Below are 19,783 nucleotides of genomic sequence, written 5' to 3' on the forward strand. Positions count from 1 at the left end.
TCAAAATATTTCTTAATTAGAATATAATTCATATAATTATAATAGGATAATGAAGGCCGTCTAGTCTCAGGCCACATGCAATGCTAGCAATAATTTTGTAGCAGTACATTCTGGACGCCAGCATTTTTTTTACAAAAGTAGGAATCATACATGCTACATCGCCGAGTACATCCTTCATAGGGAATCAGCTGATAGCTGCAGACTTCTTGAGTAAGTAAAAACAGTTCAGTTTTCAGCTGAATATAAAAAACGATTGGCCTGTTTGATGAGTTAAAAATAACTTGAATACACCAGAGCGCTTAATAGCGTTCCATAGCGTTCCAAAAATCAGCAGGATTTGTACAGCGCCGTGTTAATGATTTCTGTTCAACAATGACCTCATTGCCCAGAAAGCTGATTGGTCAACCCGTCACTGGGAATGGACTGTACACCACAAAATTAAACAGCAGCAGCCAGTATCCTGTTGAAACAGAACTTTACAAGCTGACCTAAATATGCGCCTTTGCGGTAGGCTCGTGATAGAAGAGCACATTCAAGTACCACAACCGTATTGTGAACTCATTATCCTATTGTACACATCACTGAAGTATTGGGCGTGGTGAATTATCTTTGGAAGAAAGGGCGGGCTGTAAGAAATGCATTTGATGAGTTAATCTTTTATCTTGAAAAAGTTGTCACATTTAAAAAGTGCACTTTTGTTACTATATTAAGTGTGCTACGGAAGCATCATTTATTCTTCCGTTGTGTCACGTTCTTAACCTTTAATGATGACTTTGCTCTAAGGCCGACAGAATGGTTTGGTCTCCACTCTGATGCACCAGGGTCTCATATTTGTAGTTAGAGGCCCCTATGAGTTCCCACGGGCCTCCAGAATACCATCAATCACAGACAACTCTCCTCCCCCTACTGCTACTTAAACTTACTCACTTTCCCTGTGCCCTTATACAGTACACAGATCTCAGAACATGCGTACTGTAATAGCATAGTAAATAATTTCATGCACAGTATAGTGATAAAGAACACTGCTTTTACATGTGGACACAATTGTAATACATATAAATAATTTACACATACATGTTTGAAAAGGAGCAGGCACATGTTTGAAATTATCATATTCATATTTCTATAGTGTAGCCTACAATATATTCTTTTATGCCGTGAATAATATAGCAAATGCTGTACACTTTCCAATACACTAACATACATATAAACAGTAGTTAAGTATAGTATACAAAAACAGCTAATATATAGCTAATGTATCTTAATTATTAATAACAAAGGTTATTATAGTAATTATTAATAATGGTAATGTACCTTATTCATATATATTCATGCTTTTACATATACACTTATGCATATATATTTTCCTTGTCAATACTACTACTAATAATAATATTAATAATAATAAAACAGCCCATGTTGTTACTTTTCATTGTCAAGCACTCCCTCTTCCCTATACTTGATTTTATATTTCCTTTTGAACTGGTCTATGTTTGGACATTGTTGTAAATCAGTACTCAGTCTGTTCCAAATGCTCACTGCACATAGAGATGTACAAAACCTCTTCAATGTTGTTCTTGACTACTTTGTTATGAGGAACAGTGGTTGTAATGATGCCTTATAGGTGTTTCCCCAAACTTCTGCCCCACAATTTAAATATGGTAATAGTAGAGAGCAGTACAGAATTTTCACTGAAATAACTGACATAAGTAATTATAAGTAAAAATCAGACATTGCTTTTGAATTGCTGTAGTGTCACATGACACAAGTTTTTTTTGTTTTTGTTTTTTTTAATTAATCTTTGATGTTCTTTTATTTGGTTTACAACATAAATTGGGTTGGAAATACCCCAGGATGCCCTTTTTCAAGGTTGTTCAAATATATATAATATAATAAAACTGCCTGTTCAAAATTCCAGGCAGTTTTCTCGTGAATATTAAATATCATCACCCTCTTAAAATAATTGCCTATGTTTTTGTTTTCTCATGATGTCTCAATTGTTTCTCAAATGGTTCTTTTTTTCCCCTTCATTTTAAGAAGGCGTTGATATGTAAGCAAGCTTTGATCTGATTGGATCACAGTTCTGCTCAATAATGAATATGGAAATCATATTTTTCTGATAATTCTGCGTGTTGTGGCCATGTGTGTTTGCTTGTTTGTTTATTGAACAGAAATACTGCAATTAAAATGAAAATATATTTTTTAAGTAAAAAAAAAAAATACATAATCATGATTAAGCACAACTTACATGTTCAAAAGGGAGTAGGAAGAAGTAAAAAAAAAAACTTATCGAGTCCTACCCCCTTACAAAAGAAAAAAACAAACACAAACTTACACATAAAAAGCTGCACTTGTACGTGCATAGATATGCCAACAGTATTGTACATTTAGTTGATAAGCAAACATTTTTACACATATGTAAATCAGCACAAAGGCTTACACATACATTTTTATTGCACTATATTTTCTACATTTGTACTGACTTATACCTGATTTTAATATTGTTGTTGTACTTTGTTTTTATACATCCTTTTAAACACAACCAGTGATTCACACCTTTTCAGGTTAGTTCCAAAATTATTCCACACATTTACACCTATAATTGTAACACACCTTTGCTTAATATTTGTTCTTGTTTTGAATTTTTTTATAGACACTTATACCCCTCAAATCATAGTCACTGTCTCTGATTTCAAACAGCTTCTGAATATTGTGGCAAAGTAGATCGTTGTGTATCTTGTACATTATTTGAGCAATTTTAAACTCAAGTAGATCATAAAATTAATTTGTGTTTAATTTGAAAAATAGTGAATTTGTTGGCTCGGTATATTTTGATCGGTTAATAATTCTTATTGCTCTTTTTTTTAAAGAGGGTAAGTATTTGTTTTGTAAGCATTTCCTCATATTTCCACACAATAGGTTAGATATGGTAATAATAATGAGCAATATAATGTATATAATGACTTCTTATTCAAAACATTCTTTGTTTTGTAAAGGATCCCTATAATTTTGGGCACTTTCCTTTTAACATTGTTTATGTGGGACTTCCAGCTTAATCTTTCATCGATAACTACACCAAGAAATTTATTTTCATACACTCTTTCTATTTAATCAGAATCTACTCTGATTGTGACTTAGTGCTTGATCTGTCTCGTGCCAAAAACTATAAACTTTGCTTTGTTTAAATTTAGAGATAATTTGTTGCTGTCAAACTATTTTTTTTTTAATGCTTTTAATTCATTTTCCACCGCAATCACAAGCTGTTTCAGATTTTCATCAGAGCAATAGAGAGTTGTCATCAGCAAACAAAACACTTTTAAGTATTTTGGAGACACAGCAGATATCGTTTATATATAATAAAAATAACTTGGGGCCTAGTACTGACCCTTGAGGAACGCCGTAAGAGATCATCAATTGTTTTGATTGTATGTTGTTGAACTGCAAATACTGATATCTGTTATCTAGGTAACTTTGAATCCATTTATATGCTAACCCTCTTATGCCGTATCTCTCTCATGTATTCAATAATATACTATGATCTATGCCATGTCCCACCCGCACATTGAGCATTCAGCTCACATTCAGTTAAATGTAACTGTTGTGTATTGTAATATTCTTGCTGCCATTGTATGTTGGAGTGCAAAGCAGCATGGGTAATAAAGTAACAGGAAGTGTACAAAGACATACATGTCATGTGTGAGCCTCAGCTGTAAAATGTGATGTTTGTAATTATTTTTGATCATTGTGGGTTTTTCTTTCCTGAACAGAGGGGTACCAACAATTGTATGTACATTTGTACAGTATATGGTGAAAGTTTTTCATACTATTGTTTTGTGTAACAATTTTTTTGTTTTGAGACTCATGAGGTATTACTTTAACCATTGAGCAGTATTGTACAGAACTGCACTGTCATGCTGAGAGGTCATCCAAATAATTTGATTCATTTATTTAGCTATACAAGAGGAGTATAATATCAGAGACACGTCTCAGATCCCTGTAAAGGTAAAACATTATTGAACTCGGTTTCACATGTATGCAAGTAGTTGGAAGCCTTGAAATGATTGTCAACTAGCTACGCCCCAGATAAGGCCATTGCAAAAATGATGGCTTTGAAGGCCTGGGAATTTTTTCTCAACAAGCTATCAAATAGAGTGCAGTGAGCCCGGCAAATAGGGAAATACCTCAAAATATATGCCGTGGTAAGTGCTGCCACATGTTCTATTTATACACATTGCACGCACACACACTCCGGAGGAACTGCATAGTCTAGTGGTTAAATTGCTTGGCAGAGGGACCGAAAATATTGCGAGATGTAAAAAGACATGGCTTCTCATATGAGTTTCAAGAAAATGAAGGATTAAGAAAAGAGAGTCCAACGTCAATACTGTTGACACTCCATTACCAAACATAATTATTAACCAAAACAAACAAGATAACATTAGCATTTTTGCCTTGCAGCCAATCGAACTCAATAAAACTTCATGCAGAATTTGAGCTAAAACAGGTCTGACCTGCACTGTGTATAACAAAACTCACAAGTTAACAGCTGTTTGTCACAAAGCAATGATTTAGGCTCACAGTGTCAACTGTAGTGCATATTTCCTTAAATTAAAAACAAAACTTTAAAAGTTGCTGCTTTCTCGCCCTGCCTCGTCACATCATCAGGTTCCGAAGGTCAAGTAGGAAAAAGCTTGTTTCACAGACACTTGGTGCCTGTTTGGCTGTTGTAAAAGTTGTGCTGTGTTGGGGTGACAGACAAGTAGTGTGACACACACGATGCACACTTGTTAATGCTCATGCATCATTGAAAAGCATGCTAAATTGGGAAATTGCTTCATTATATCAGAAGCCAGTATACTCATGACGGAACAACTCATCCAGGGTTCGTTTGATATGAAAACTTTTCACTGGCATAGAATAATGAAAACCTAACAACATGTCTGTTTTATTCCTTCAAGTCAGCATCTCCATGTCAACTTCACCCAAGACCTTCTTCCACTGCCCCCTTTCACCTATCACTGCAAAGTTATCGGGGAGGGGCAGCTTCCTGTCTGACTCACCCTACCCCCTCCCACAAACAATTCCTTACTCACTTCCTGACTTTGTCAGCCTCCTTTGAGTCACAGACCTGGAATCACAACATTGGCCCGTTCCTAGTTTGAGGTGACAAATGACGAAAGAACCACAACTATTGCCACAATGTGATATCTACTTTATATATCATGCATTTATATATGTTTTTGCACTGAAAATGTAAATACAGCACTAAGGTTGGAATAGTAAAAGTACAGTATGTTTAGGCCCAGCAAAATAGCTTTGCGTTATTTGTTTTTGTGTACCAAATGTAACAGATTTTATTTTAAGAGGATACTTTGTTACAAGTGTGAACTACTAATCACAAAGCAGTATCTATCAGTATCTGTCTTATGTACTGTGGTTTGGATGGGATTTTTTTTTCTCTACAAAAGCAAGTTCAATCTCATCACATCAACACAACCACATGACACTAAGTAACTTCCTAAAAAAAAACACTCTTGTTTTTTTAGTACAGCTCCGACTTTCCTGTCAGTCGGGTGTGTCCGTAACCATGTGTCTTCTGTCACAAACAAAAAAAGAATACCTTCCTCTTTTGAGGGGTATAACAGACATTTGATTGTGTGACACTCTTGCCGTTGCTAGATTCATCTCCAGACATAAAGATTCATCTTTGTTACAGAAACATGTGATTCTATAAATGGCCAGTCTCTAAATGCAGTTCATAGCCTGTGTGTACATCACAATAAATAAATTCAAGTTTCCTTTTTCACCATAATGGGGACTTAAAATCCATACAATTCAATTGACTTAAAAAAAATCTATTCAAGAGGGGAAGTAAAAACAACTAAAACAATGCGGTTGCACAAGTGTACACATCCATCTATAATTGGTATCTGATTGTGTTCAGAATGAACCTATCACATTTTAAACTCTTTGTTAATGGGAGGCAGCACCCACCTGGTGCCTTAAGTGCCTTTGATTAACAATTCCAAATAAAATTCAAATGTTTTTATAAGCTTTTTTGCCTGCTGAAGGTATTTTGTAAACACCACATTCACCCTGTTTATACTTGCCGCCCTGTCTAAGTGAGGCTCCATAATTGGGAGATTTTTTTTTGGTCCAGTTAAACAAAGGTTGAACGTTTTGACCATATTTTCAAAAGGTATACTTAGCGCAAACATAGCATTGTTTTACTTCCCCTTTAAACATGGTATTTGAACAGTGGTGTGAAGACTTTTTAACTGTAAATCATCAAATCCCCCGAAAGGAATTCTATTAACCTTATTGCTCCTGAGATCTCACATTACCAACTATTCTCTTCCCTACCACATTCAGGTCTGCCAGAGGACTGCACTGTTCAGACGCCAGCCTTCACTGACAGTGTGAGACTGCATAGACAAGCCAAAGGACACTATGGGACCTGGGACATGATGTGCGGAACTCCTCCACAGGTTGGGCACTCTCTAACTTTGATGACTCTGATTGATGGTGTATGTTAAACCATGGCTTTTCGCTGGTCAGTTTGGCTTCCTCCTTTGGTCCAAAACATATACTGTACCAAAGTCTGAAAAGTGTATGTTAGATTCACTGAGTATGACATACAGTTAACAGTTCCAAGTTTGCACTCCTGCAATTTCGCTATTTTTTTCACTTTTGTTCTGCCTTCTGTTTATTTTGGGTGTAATACCACTGTCGGTCCCGAGATAGTAGCACACTATTATGTTTGACACAAAATTTAGAAGAAGAGTAAAAAGAGGAAGGTTTTCAAGCTGAACCTGTTTTTGCTGATTATTGAATGTGAAATCTTCATTAATCCTGCTTTTTACCCCTACAGAAAAAACTAAAAGCCACGTCTGTCAATTCATTTTACAATGTACACCTTTTGGGAAATTGTGAGACGATTTGTTTGTTAGTTTGGAAAAAACAGGTTGAGTTTACTCTAAACACTTGGAGTAAGGATCTTCACTTACAAACCCAATTCCAATGAATGGAATGAATTCCGTTGTGTTAAATAAAAAACAAATACAATGATTTGCAAACCATGTTCAACCTTTTATTTAATTACACTACAATGACAAATTATCTAATTTTCAAACTGATTAACTTTATTGTTTTTGTCAAATAATCACACATCGCACATCTGTATTACAACATACCGTACTGTGCATAACTTTTTGGCCACCACTAGCTGTTTTGTTTCCAGCAGACATTTTGGCATTGTACATTATGTAAACAGTTCAACTGTGGCAGACGACTGCTCTATGCTGTACTGAGTGACATTCTAGCCATACATGGTCATTATCACGTTGCAAGCAATGATGTGTAAGAATTTACAAGCTACGGGTACATTCGTAGGTTGGGCTAGACCACCCAAGCACCTGCTGAGTTTTCTTACTGAAGTCTGAATTTCTCCTTTCTCCCTGAGGTATAATAATCTGTTGAGCAAATAAAAATAAAATAAAAATAAAAACTCAATAAATGATATAAAATGTGTTGTGCATCGATGCCATGCCATTCCTAAACATACAGCCCTAGTCCTCATCCCTGCCCTTATCTCAAATGATACATTAAATGGCAGAATTTTTTTTATCCAAAAGTAGAGTGACTGTCCAAGGAAAGAAAAAAGCCATTTTCTTCATCATATGCACCCAATGTAAAAGAAACACAAGTCATCCTCCACCCCTTTTGCTTTAACAGCATGCAAAAGGTCACACATACTTTTGACGGGGTCTCTTTTCTTTTGAGTCCCTTTCAGTTTTCTGAGAGTTTCTGTGTTCACTACCGTCACCTTTTCTTTATTGCCTGTTCTGTGGCTTGATGTAATGCTTTTGGTATCTCCTTGCTGATGCTGATAGGCTGTACGGATTTGGTCAAGATTACATTTGGATGTCCTACCAAACACACTGTATGTTCCGTTTCTTGCCATACAAAATGTTTGTCGAATTTTCCTGCTTGATGAGATATTCTTAGTTTTTAGAATGTGGTAAGTGAGAACATTTTCTGTATATTTGGAATATGTTAAGGTGGGCATTTTTCTATTTATACAATAATGTAGAAAAACTATATATATATATATATATATATATATATATATATATTAAACTACACTGTTTGTTGCTTTTGTGAAGGCATGCTAACCCTAAGGTGGCATGATTTATATAAGAAGAGCAACAAATTAGGAAAACTGCAGTCAACTTGGGTATATATGTAAATGTGACCTGGCAAACGTTTTTGCGTCAAGTTCATTATTAGCTTGTTAGATCAAGTGGACTCTACATCAGGAACAGTCATTTTCACTTGTAAAACACAAGCACAATGACACAAATATATATACAAATCAATCCTCTAGACTAGAGCATTATGACAAGGCACACAGTCTATGTAAATACACATTTGATTTCACAATGACTTATTCAAATTACTGTTAACTTGTCTGTTCTTCAATTATTTGCTGTCACAAAATGTGAAACAAATAAATACACAAAATGCTTCGGATGCACGTTCACTTATGTTGATTGATATTCTGCACATTGATTAGTTGCAATTTAGCAGAGTACTATTCCGTTCAGATATTATGAAAGGCAAATATTGATAGTGAATGGGTGAATAGACAGGGTAAACATAAGGTAATCTTATACATAAGCTAATATTACACTTGTCCATCAATCTATTTGAGCTACAAAAAATTATTTCATTTGCCAACACTGTAGATAAACATATTGAAGCATATGAGTGGTACACGCAAAACACTTTTCTCCGTGTTCATGCGTTTGTTTGTTTGTTTGTTTTTACTGCATACTTCTTCCTGCCTCAGAATCCATCATCATCAATAGGCGCACTGTGTCTTTTCAAGTGTTTTTTTTTGGTGTGTGTTTTTTGTGGCGGTCCTTTGGGTGGCATCTGGTGAGGGGATAATATCCCCACCCTCACCACACACCTCACTCCTAGCAAATAATAATATATATATTTAAAAAAAAAAGGCTACCTTTGTTAACTATAACTGATTTAAGATGATCGTTATTTAGCCATCATCACTGAACATACTCTAAATGTTTGCATGTGTGTCCAGATTCTGGCAAATCTAGTGATGGAGAGTCTCCATCCTGAACTGAGAAACGCAATTGGTCCACGTCTGAAAGGAAAGTTGCAGCAAAGGCAGAGGGATTGGATGTTTGTGAGTTTCCGTGAGATTGGAAAATGCACAACATTAATAGTGAGAATAATGCTTATAATAGTTACTAATGTTTATTTTTAGATTTCTGATGCAGTTTACAGACAGGTTTTGGCCCAGACCACCAGTGAGTATGATGCGCTTGTTGAAACCTGTAAGACTCAGAAGGTTCAGATGGATACCAGGCTGAGAACTGACATGGACCAGATTATCTCATCTAAAGAACATGTCAGCAGCAAGATTCGAGGTGACCCAATTTTCTGAAAATATTTTCAAGTGCAGGGTTTCATTTGACCGCATTTTAATTAGAATCAGTCACTAGAAACTGTGGATCTAAAGAACTGTGGTCCTAAATAGTAAGTCAGCTGTTTGAGGGTTGATAGTATCCTCGCCCCTCAAATCTTACGATATAAAGATAAATTTTAAATCTCTGATTACAACCACTATGTATTCATCATCTTGCATTCATCTTGTCAAGGTGCAAATCTGTTTGTTTGGGGTTTTTTTTGGAGTAAGTTTTAATGATGTGCAACTACTGATACCAGACCTTATTTCAAGGTATCGGTGGATCAGGAACTAGAAAGACATTAGAAGAATAAAAAAATTGCCTCTTTTTTTCCATGAAAATTTATTTGTGGTATCGTATCGGTGACTACACAAGAGTTTTGATATTGGTTTAAAATATAGTGGTATTGATTATTGTTATTGTTATAAATTTGGTTGCCTAAAACACTTTATTTATATTCTCACACTCATAATTTCATTTTTTTTTTTAAATAACATTTATAAAATTCACCATGAAAAGGATTTGCTTTCACAACCTTTCAAGTCTTAAGAATGTTATGTTCGGTTTTTATTCATAGCCATTCAATTTTTGGGCTACTGATTTATTGAAAATATTGAACAGTAAAGGAAAATTGGCAACAATCTGCTAAGGCATCTGAATAAAGAAATTAAATTTAAATTTTATTTTTTTCAAGAGGTTTTATTATAGCCACTTTCAATGCTTGTGGTGTATAGCCTGTCAAGTAAACATTTCACCTAGGAGCACCTTGAATCTGGCCTTTGTCATTTGCCATGAAACCTAGAAAATACAATGGTCAACTTATTTTTACATTTACACAGGTAAATTATTTTAAACAGTAATAAATTCCGTTTAGTGTTAGCATGAGTGGTGGTTTTGGTGTAATAGTAATTTATGTGCTAATTTTTATTAGATGAATTGTGTATAATATGTACTAGAGACTAATGTCGTGTTTGTAGCTGCTTGACTAATGTCCTAGACATTATTTCCCCGAAGGGTCATATAGTTTATCCTGATCCTGATCTTGAAATAATTTGCTCAAGACACTTGTAGCAGTCAGTGTCTGTACTTCCACATGTCAAAACGACATACTGTACTAGTAAAAAGCTCACTGTGCTTTGTAACATGATCTTGCCAGGCTACCAATTTTGTATCATATTCCAACTGCAGTCTTATCTCTTCAAAAAAACACAAAACGCAAGTATAATGTAACAACAATATCCGCCTATCATATAAGAGGCATCGTTTGTAATTGGATATCATCGCTGTCAGGCGGAATCCTTGTATCTACCGAAACTACTACTTTTCACGAAATTGCAATAAAAAGCAGTCTTGCTTGAGTTCCTAAACATTACCTTGTACAAGTTGTCATATACTATTGCACACTAACATCAACACAGCACTACCCCAAAATTTTTGCTCAATTGCTAATTAATCACGTTGAGTCCACGACCGTCCAAAATAACATATCCAAACACCTGCGTTTCGTCATCTTCACAAACTCTTTTTCAAAGGTCTTAGAGCCATGAGCAAAGCAAAAAATAAAACATGGTTATTGGTTGAATAACCAATGTGTATTTGGCTTGACACAAGCGTTCCCTCATGGTTCATGAGCTTTCTTCCTGTCAATTTAAAAAAAACAAGGCTACAAAAAATGTATCTGTTATGTCACTATTTTCACTCATTAAAAAAAAAACATTCAGACTTTCAATATAGGCAACAATTGCGCTGCTCAGTTTTAGAAGAACAAGGAAAAAGGTGGAGTTTTACACTATTTAGACATTTTGAGTGTTAAAGAGCATTACGAGATTTGTTCTCAAGCTATTTTCACCACTTTAAAATGATTAATATTGCATAAATTAACAAGCAATAGTAAAGGATTTGTGGAAAAAATAGATACAATTTACCATATTTGGAAAAATGGGGCTTCCAGCTGACAGGAACGCTGTATCAGTAACTGCATCTTGTAGTTACTAAGTAGATCAAGGCTCTGTAACTATTGGGTTTCAGTGAGAACAATAATGTTATAACAGGGGACACCAATCTGGTGCCCGCCTGCACCAGGTAGTCCCCAAGGGCCACATGAGTAGCCCGCGGGCCTGTTCTAAATATATCTCACCAGTGATGGCACCTTGTGATTTTTGGCGGAGTGATGTGGAAGTGATCATTTGAAAATGTGAACACTGGCTGAGATAAATAATAAAGAAATAAATAAATAAAGTTGTAGATTAGAAAATCTTATTATGATTTTTTTTCTTCACATAAATGAATATTATTAATTATTATTATTACTATTATTATACAAAATTATAACATTATTAGAAGTAACATGAGCAAATTTGTTATTTCAGAAGTATGTATCAAACTGGTAGCCCCTAGCATTAATAGTAATTAACTCAGTTTCAAGAAGGTTGGTTGAAGGATTTTTTAAAATGTTTTTTTCCTGCATTTGACACCTCTATGTGCAGCCCTGGTGTTACCCAAAGCCGAGTCTCTCCTGAAGAGGAGTGTTCAACCATACATCGACTCCATCTTGGATGCCCTTATGGAGCCCACCAGCCGAGGTTTCGCTGAGGTCAGGGATGTTTTCTTCAGGGAGGTGGTGGACATCAGCAAGAACCTGATAAATGGAGGAGACAAAGAAAAACTGGGAGAGGTAAGTCATATTTTGCTCGGGGCACATTTTGCCCATGTAGTGCCCACTGCGCCCTATCATTCTGTGTCCACTCTATATTTCTTCTCAGCACATGGAGAGGCTCTCCATGCTTGCCTTCCACCCAGTCAAAATGAAGAGTTGCTATGACAATGTTGAGGAGCTGAACCTGGAGGGACTGCAGCAACGGTTCGACGTCTCAAGCCCGTCTGTGTTTGTCAGCAGGGCTCAGATTCTCATGAGGGAGGTGAGAATCCAAGCTGCCTTTCTCAGTGGAATGTTCACATGTTGTCAATAGTCAATGCAGCCTCAGTGTGACTGGGAGTAAACCTTCTGGTTGGCTAAAAGAAACAATTTCGCAGTTGCCTGTTAGTGGTCAAGCATTACATTTTAACCTGCTTCTTGTGTATTTGTTTTTTTGTTTGTTTTGACAGCAAATGGACAATGCAGTACACACTTTTGAGCAGCTGCTGCAGCAGTCTTTGACTGCTCAGGGAGAAAATGACATGTGCAAAGTCATCCAAGGGTGCCAGGACAGGGTCCTCAAGGTAAACTGGAAAAAGAAAATGCTCACATTGCTAACCCTAACCCTAACCTATTGTTAAACAGATTTTTATTTTTTTTAAGTTAAGTAGAAGTGATTTGAATTAGAAATAAAAATATGTTCAAGCAGTCAGTCATATTTCTGTGATACCGGTCTCTCTTTCCAGAAATATGATTACGACAGCAGCACAGTCCGCAAGAAGTTCTTCAGGGAGGCTCTGCTGCAGATCATAATCCCCTACATGTTGCAGCAACTCGCACCGGCTTGCGCTCCCGTAAGTAGATTTACGCTAAATTATATTAACTAATTTGCTCCCAAAACCGTATGAATACGTTCTATTTTAAATGTTTTAAGTGTCTCAAAGATGTATTTATACGTTTTTACGTTTTTTTTTATGCTAGAGCATACAGAAGCCTTTGATGCAGCCTCTCAACTGCAAAGAACGGTTGGAGAAATGATAGTTATTACGAGTGCTGTCAAAGTTAAAGCGTTAACTGACTAATTAATCACAAGAAATTATTGCATTAATCATGAATTAACGCAGATTAATCACACTATTAATTTTGACCATAGATTATCCTTTAGCGTGACAGCGGATGGCTATGTTTAAGGTAGCACAGTTTGAGCAATAAACATAATTACATGCATTGCAGTAAAGCATTTAATAAATGTTTGCGTATCACCTTTAGAATATTTGTTCATGTCAAAATATTTGGGTCATTTTTTTCCATTTTAAATTATTCAAGTAATTAACTGATTAGAAAAAGAGGAGGATGAGCTTGTGCAGTGGATTAAAACATGTTGAAGATGTCCTCATAACATTAAATGTCAAAAGAATTAACACATAACGGGTGCTCTTCAAATTTGGCAGGGAAAAAAATGTTGATTAAAAAAAAAACTTTTTTATTAAGCGATTAATCGTGATTAATCAAAATTCTAAGATGTGGTTAATCTGATTTAAAAATGTAATTGTTTGATAGCTCTAATTTTTACACAAGCCAGGTGGCAGCAGAGCATAGGAAATGAACCAGGACCATGTTGAAAAAACACTCCATTACTCAGAATTCAAGATTGATTTGTGAATAATGATGAAATTTAGCTATATTCTATATTATATACTTTTTTCCTGATGAAAGAAGAGACTTTAATCTTTCTTTTGGTAGGTTTCATGTTTTTATAGTAATAAAACACAATATTCTGTGGGCCTTGCAAAATCAGTCAAAATCCAGTAAAACAGTTAGGAGTGAAGGGGGTTGCTTCAGTGAAAATGGCTGGGAGTGAATGAATTAACAAGAGTACTGTTGCTTTGACACTGTAATTGGTCTAGTGAATCCAACTTTATTTTGTATAGCGCCAATTCACAACAGTAATGATGGAGGTATGTTTTCAACATTAATTCTTACTGCGATTAATGGTATTTTTACACTAAGAAAAAAAAAGCCTTTTTGCAACATGGCCCTGGTTGATCTCTTATACTCTGCTGACACCTGCTGGCTATTTTGTAATAACTACCAATGCTTCAAGCATTCTCTTCAGTTCAGAGGCTGCATCAAAGCCTCCTGTGTGCTCTAGCATAAATAAATAAAAAAACGTATAAATGTGTTTTTGGGACCATGGCAATTTTTAAAATAGAACATATGAATACGTTTTGGGGAGCAAATCAGTTAAGGCAGGTCATGGCCGCCACACTCTTAATGGCCCCTTGATTATTTATCAAAATATCGATTTTTGTTGTATTAATTATTATTTTTGTATAATATCGTATTTATAATAATATAATTATAACACCCAAAATTCTTAAAAAACTAAACAAAAAGGAAAACACTGATAAATATAAAATATACATTTTCCACAAAGAAAATCTGCGGGTGCCGAATTGTTAATGTTCAGTGGTCGAGTGTCATTTTAAATTATGTCCCAATTCACCACTAGATGGCAGACATATCTTAGTTGTGCTTACTGTGAGTCTTATATAGCCCTATAGAACGTTAGCCAGAGAGTTAGCCTAACAATTTTTTTGCGGCTTTAAAATTATATACAGGACAAACGTAGCATCACAATAATATTACAATTTTGTGTGAAGTGATTTTTGTGTGTGTGTGTGTGTGGGGGGGGGGGGGGGTGCACACATTGAGCTGTTGCACTTAATGTCTGTTTGCTTTTCAGTGCTCCCTTTAATGGTAATTTTTATGCAAGAGCCCTTTGTGCTGGGAAAAAACAAATGTGGTGGTTTTGTTGTTTGCTTGTTTGCACATGTTGTGGTTAGAATGTGTGTAGTCCCATGATGAAAAACTGGTGCCTGACCATCTATTGCTTTATGAGTTCAAGGTTTTTAAATTAAATTCAAATTTTTATAGAAGCGCAGTTTAGCCACTGGAACAATACTCAATTCAAGCTCACCCCTTTGATGTTGATTTTATTGTTTTATTGTAGTACATATCCTGGACCTCAACTGAGCAAAGCAGGTTGATCAATGACTTGTAGCTTGGCTGAATTAAACATAATACTTGATACACAATGAGATAAACAAATTTATCAACAGATATCGATTAAAAAAAAGAAGAAGGTGCATTTTGGAAGTACATCTCTACATGAGTATTTGTGTATTGTTGAATATTATGTTTTAAGCAGCAAAACAGTAATATTCCATTATATTTGTGCAATGAATCCTGCGATTGCTATGCTGTATTATATATAACAAGACCTACTGCTTTGTTATATAAGCACTCCACTAATAAGCAGTTACAGATTTGATCCATCTACCTTCTTACTTTTACAATAGTATTGAAACAAATGATAAACTTGTGGAGAATATCTGATGCTATTAAATCGATGAATCTGTGCCCTCTTCCTCCCCAGGAGCTTCCACGCTTTAAAGAACTCATCTTTGAGGATTTCTCCCCTTTCCTTCTTGTGGAAAATATGTTTGAGGAGGTGGTGCTGCAGTCTGTAACGAAGGACATAATGATGGGTGAGGATTAAGAAAGATGAAGATAGAGAAATCAAATGTGTAGTGGTAGTTAGGAAAACCATCAAATGACAAGCTGGGTTTACACTGCAGGTGGTCTATGTGCCCGGTTCTGATTTATCTGATGTAGTTTTTCATTGTACAATTCAAGTGACACATTTACAAAATGTCAGTTACATTCACTGAAAACATGAAACAACCAGCTTCCACAGACCTTAATAACTACACACGAGTCAACACTGCGTCATAAGAACGTGGAAGTAAACAATAGTAAAAATGTTTATTAAATCCTAAAATTGTAAAGATTAAGTATGACGTAATCCTGTCATGACTTTGCTAGCTTTACTTTGTATTTTTTTTCCACATCTAATTTACTATATTTCGATGATATTTTTCATTAATATTTATGCCATAGTTTTGATTTTTAGAGGATGTTTTTTGGATGTTGGATGTTTGCGCACTCACAGATCTCTACATCCTACTCTATACTTGTCTTGCATTGTATTGGGGCTGAACAATTCATCAAATTCAAATTGACATCGGAATGTAGTAGAATGCTATTGTTAAATGGTGAAAGGAAATTTGGAAAAAATAAAAATATCTAGATATGGTCAGCGCTTAAAATGAAAAGAATGAAAAGTTTGAAGTGATCAAGGCTATTTTAGTTAGCGAAAACTAACAAACTAAAATAAAAAAAACTAAATAAAATAAAAACAAAAATGCTTTTAAAAAAAAAAAGAAAACTAACTGAAACTACATTTAAGTTTTACAAAAATAACAAACTTACTATAATTATAGCGAAAATGTTTTTTTGTTTCAGTCTTTGGTAATAAATTTAATACATGAGTCTTTGTGGTTGATTTTAAATGTAATTTTAAGTATATTTATTTCGATATTAACCGGGATAAGGATAAGGTTTGAAAGTGTGTCACACAAAAGTGATGTTATCTAGCAGCAGCCAATAGAAAAGCACCTTCAGATGACGTCGCTCCAAGGCGACAATTTTGTGTGCTTGACTTTTGGCTCCAATGGCTCGGCTCGCCTAGTTTTTCATTTAACTCAGCCGAAATGCAACACTAGGTAGGAAATGTGTCACTTTTTTCTTTTTACCATGTATTAAATATTGCACACAAGTAATACACTTTTTTTTAAACTAATACTGAAACTAAACTAAAACTAAGCATTTTTAAATAACTAAGACTAATAAAAACTAACAGAATCATCCTGAAAACGAATAAAAAAACAACAACTAAATTTAAACAAAATAAAAAGCTAACTAAAAGGAGAATTCCAAAACTATAAAAACCCTGGTAGTGATAAAGCCAAATTTGTTAGCATTATTGTTGTAATCAGATTTATGACTTATTGACATGTTTTTGCCATGCTTGTTTATTAGAATTTTTTAAGTTGTCGTGAACGCTTGATAGACTCAAACAAAGGTTTGGGTTGCAGTCACATTGGCAGATAGCCGACACCTGTAAGATTGTTTTTTTTTTTTATCCACACTTGGTCTGATTCCGATCTGAGGATATCCGGTTATATATGTTTTTCTCATTCTGAATTGTGCCACTTGAAAGCAAAACGTATGAATTGTCACACTTGAAGTGTAAATGCAGCCTTAGCGGCATGCCACGATTGTTATTTGTGACTGTGTCTTGTTTTCCTTTGTACAGCTGTGAAGGAGGCTGCTGTCCAGAGGAGGCACAATCTCTACAGGGACAGTATTGTTATGACCGACAGTGACCCCAACCTCCACTTGCTTGGCAAAAATTCTCCAGTGGATTGGTCCACCAAATTTGGCAACGGTGAACCAGAGGGTTCTATAAGTGGTAGCGGTGATGCCGATGGAGGTTCTGGAAAACGACGCAAGCAAGTCGTGTCCATGATCCAGTTGGACGAAGTGCCTCAGCCCTACGAGTCCTGTCTAGACGTTCCAGGGGTGGAACTCATCCCTGAAGAAGATACTTTGGCGTCCAACGAATCCGAGGAGCAGGCTGAGGCCGATGTGTGCAAGGAGCCCACATCTCCTGATAGTGTGGAGGAAATCCGAGATCTCATCAATCCCGTGATGGAAGTGGTAGTACCAGATGAAATCAAGAGTGATGCGTCCAATGAGACCCCGCCAACATTGAGCAGCATCAAACTGGAGGACGGAGTGCAGGAGGAGGTGAGTCACGTCACCATAGTAGTGGAGGATGTCCCCACAAAATCTCCACAAGAGAAGAGATCACCACATTCAATCCTCCAGCAGTTGGTGGGAAACAAGAAACAGGAAGCTGATAAGGAGGAAGCGGCAATCAAAAGTGCTATTGAGGAAATCGAGATAGCAGTACAGGAAGGTGGCAGCGAACAAACTGCGGAGGTTTGCGCGGCTAAATCGGATTCCATGGGTACAGACTCCTCTCCACATGAGGAGCCTGAGCCCGTCAAAAAGAGTGTGAATGGCGCGGACAATATCATTGACCCTGTTGAAGTGGATTTAGCGTAGGAAGACCACCATCTGAAACGCTCACGCTGAGAGAGCTGGAAGTGTCTTCTGTATGGACTTGCATTGTATTGTTTCCTTGTGGATGTTGCACACCTCAAGGACAATTATCTCATCCTCTCCTTGAGGTATGAGGTATGTTCTTGGTGGTTGGTTCTTAAGTATGCAGTTGAATAATCCCCACGGAAGCTTCCTTCATATTTTGCGTAGGACACTGAATGCACCATATGTAATGTTTTTAAATAAGAATCTGAACCCTGATGATAATATAACGGCACATAAAATACCATTGTGGTCAAATGGGGTACTGCCTACCTTGACAAATAAGTGTTAGCCAATTTAGCAATAATGTGTTTACAGTAGTCCATCAATCTTGCTTGACAGCAGACGGTGCTACCGTACAATCCTTGTTTTAACTACTTAATTTTTTCAAATCATATCTATTTTTGTAAGTGTTCTTGTATTTATAATGTAGTCTTCACTTAATGTGAGTTTTAACCGATGGCTCATAGGTATTGGCTTAACTTATGGGAGTTTTTAGACTTATAATCACAGCAGACTACATACACGTTATTGGCTTTTAGATTTCTCCAGCTTCACTGTTAAGTACATTGGATCAAACGTTGCAGGTATCTTCTTAAGCACATTTTCTTTTTTCATTCATCAGGCACAAAGGTTCAATTTGCTCAACTCAAAATGATCTTGTGGACCGTAAATGTTTAAATTTTGTACCTTTTCATCACATTGAGGTTGGGATGAGTAACCAAATAAGTCACAAATTGCAAATTACTCACTGGAGAAAAAGCTTTTTGTAGTATTCATTTCGAAACTTTGAGAAAACACACACTGACATGAAACACGGTTGGTGTATACACTTTTTACGTTTACAATACAGGTCAAACATTCCTTAGAAAGTATGTGATCCGTTTTATCCTCAATGCCGAGAAGAGAGTTGCAAATCCTTCTTCTTTTTTTAATGGCTTCTGCTTTATTGTAAATTCACCTACCTGCATTTTGGCACATTTTTGTGAACACCTTTATGCAAGCATTTGCATTTTTAAACTATACAGTGCTTTCAAAGGAGGGGCACTGACACCTCCCATTTATTTATTCCTGTACCTGTGTGGATATGCTTTTCCAGATTGCCGTCTTGTTTTTGTCATCCTGGAATATGTACAAACATTTATTGATTAATAAAGTTATTTCATAAACTATGCTTTATTTTTATCATAATTTGTGTATTTTGTTTTTAAAATGCATCCATGGGGCTGTCTAACAATAATGATGATCAATCTTTTATACACCTTATGTTTAAACAACAGAAATGTGAGAACATGTTAAAGCCTGTCTGAGAAAAGTGTAGAACTGTGTAAGAGGTTTAACCATTAAAACCAACCATATTCAGTACCGTAAAAGTAAAGCTCACCGCTTTTTGGATTTCATTTATTGCGGTTATTTTTGGGGAGCGTTACCCCAGCGATAAACGAGGGAATACTGCAGTTAAAAATCTGGTCAGATAATGATTATGTCAGCTTCTTGGAGCCTGCAAATTTAACACAGAGTAAAAACCCTGATTTGGTTGGTCTATTGTTCGTTTTTGGTCAAATTCAAGACTCAGGTC

At 35.8% G+C, this 19,783-nt stretch overlaps 1 protein-coding gene across 1 annotated transcript in view; it reads left to right on the top strand.

Annotated features, from left to right (window-relative positions):
* The window catches only part of niban2a (niban apoptosis regulator 2a), a 37,289-nt gene extending 17,911 nt beyond the window's left edge, over positions 1-19,378 (top strand). The window contains exons 6-14 of the mRNA XM_077542655.1: positions 6,373-6,488; positions 9,107-9,211; positions 9,293-9,455; positions 11,981-12,168; positions 12,257-12,412; positions 12,600-12,713; positions 12,876-12,983; positions 15,569-15,680; positions 17,351-19,378. Of these exons, the coding sequence (XP_077398781.1) occupies positions 6,373-6,488; positions 9,107-9,211; positions 9,293-9,455; positions 11,981-12,168; positions 12,257-12,412; positions 12,600-12,713; positions 12,876-12,983; positions 15,569-15,680; positions 17,351-18,165 (1,877 nt within the window). The 3' untranslated portion in view covers positions 18,166-19,378. The remainder of the gene's footprint in view (positions 1-6,372; positions 6,489-9,106; positions 9,212-9,292; positions 9,456-11,980; positions 12,169-12,256; positions 12,413-12,599; positions 12,714-12,875; positions 12,984-15,568; positions 15,681-17,350) is intronic.
* The last annotated feature ends 405 nt before the right edge of the window (positions 19,379-19,783 follow it).

This window comes from Vanacampus margaritifer, chromosome 14, assembly GCF_051991255.1.
Source record: "Vanacampus margaritifer isolate UIUO_Vmar chromosome 14, RoL_Vmar_1.0, whole genome shotgun sequence".
In the NCBI taxonomy this organism is placed as follows: domain Eukaryota; kingdom Metazoa; phylum Chordata; class Actinopteri; order Syngnathiformes; family Syngnathidae; genus Vanacampus; species Vanacampus margaritifer.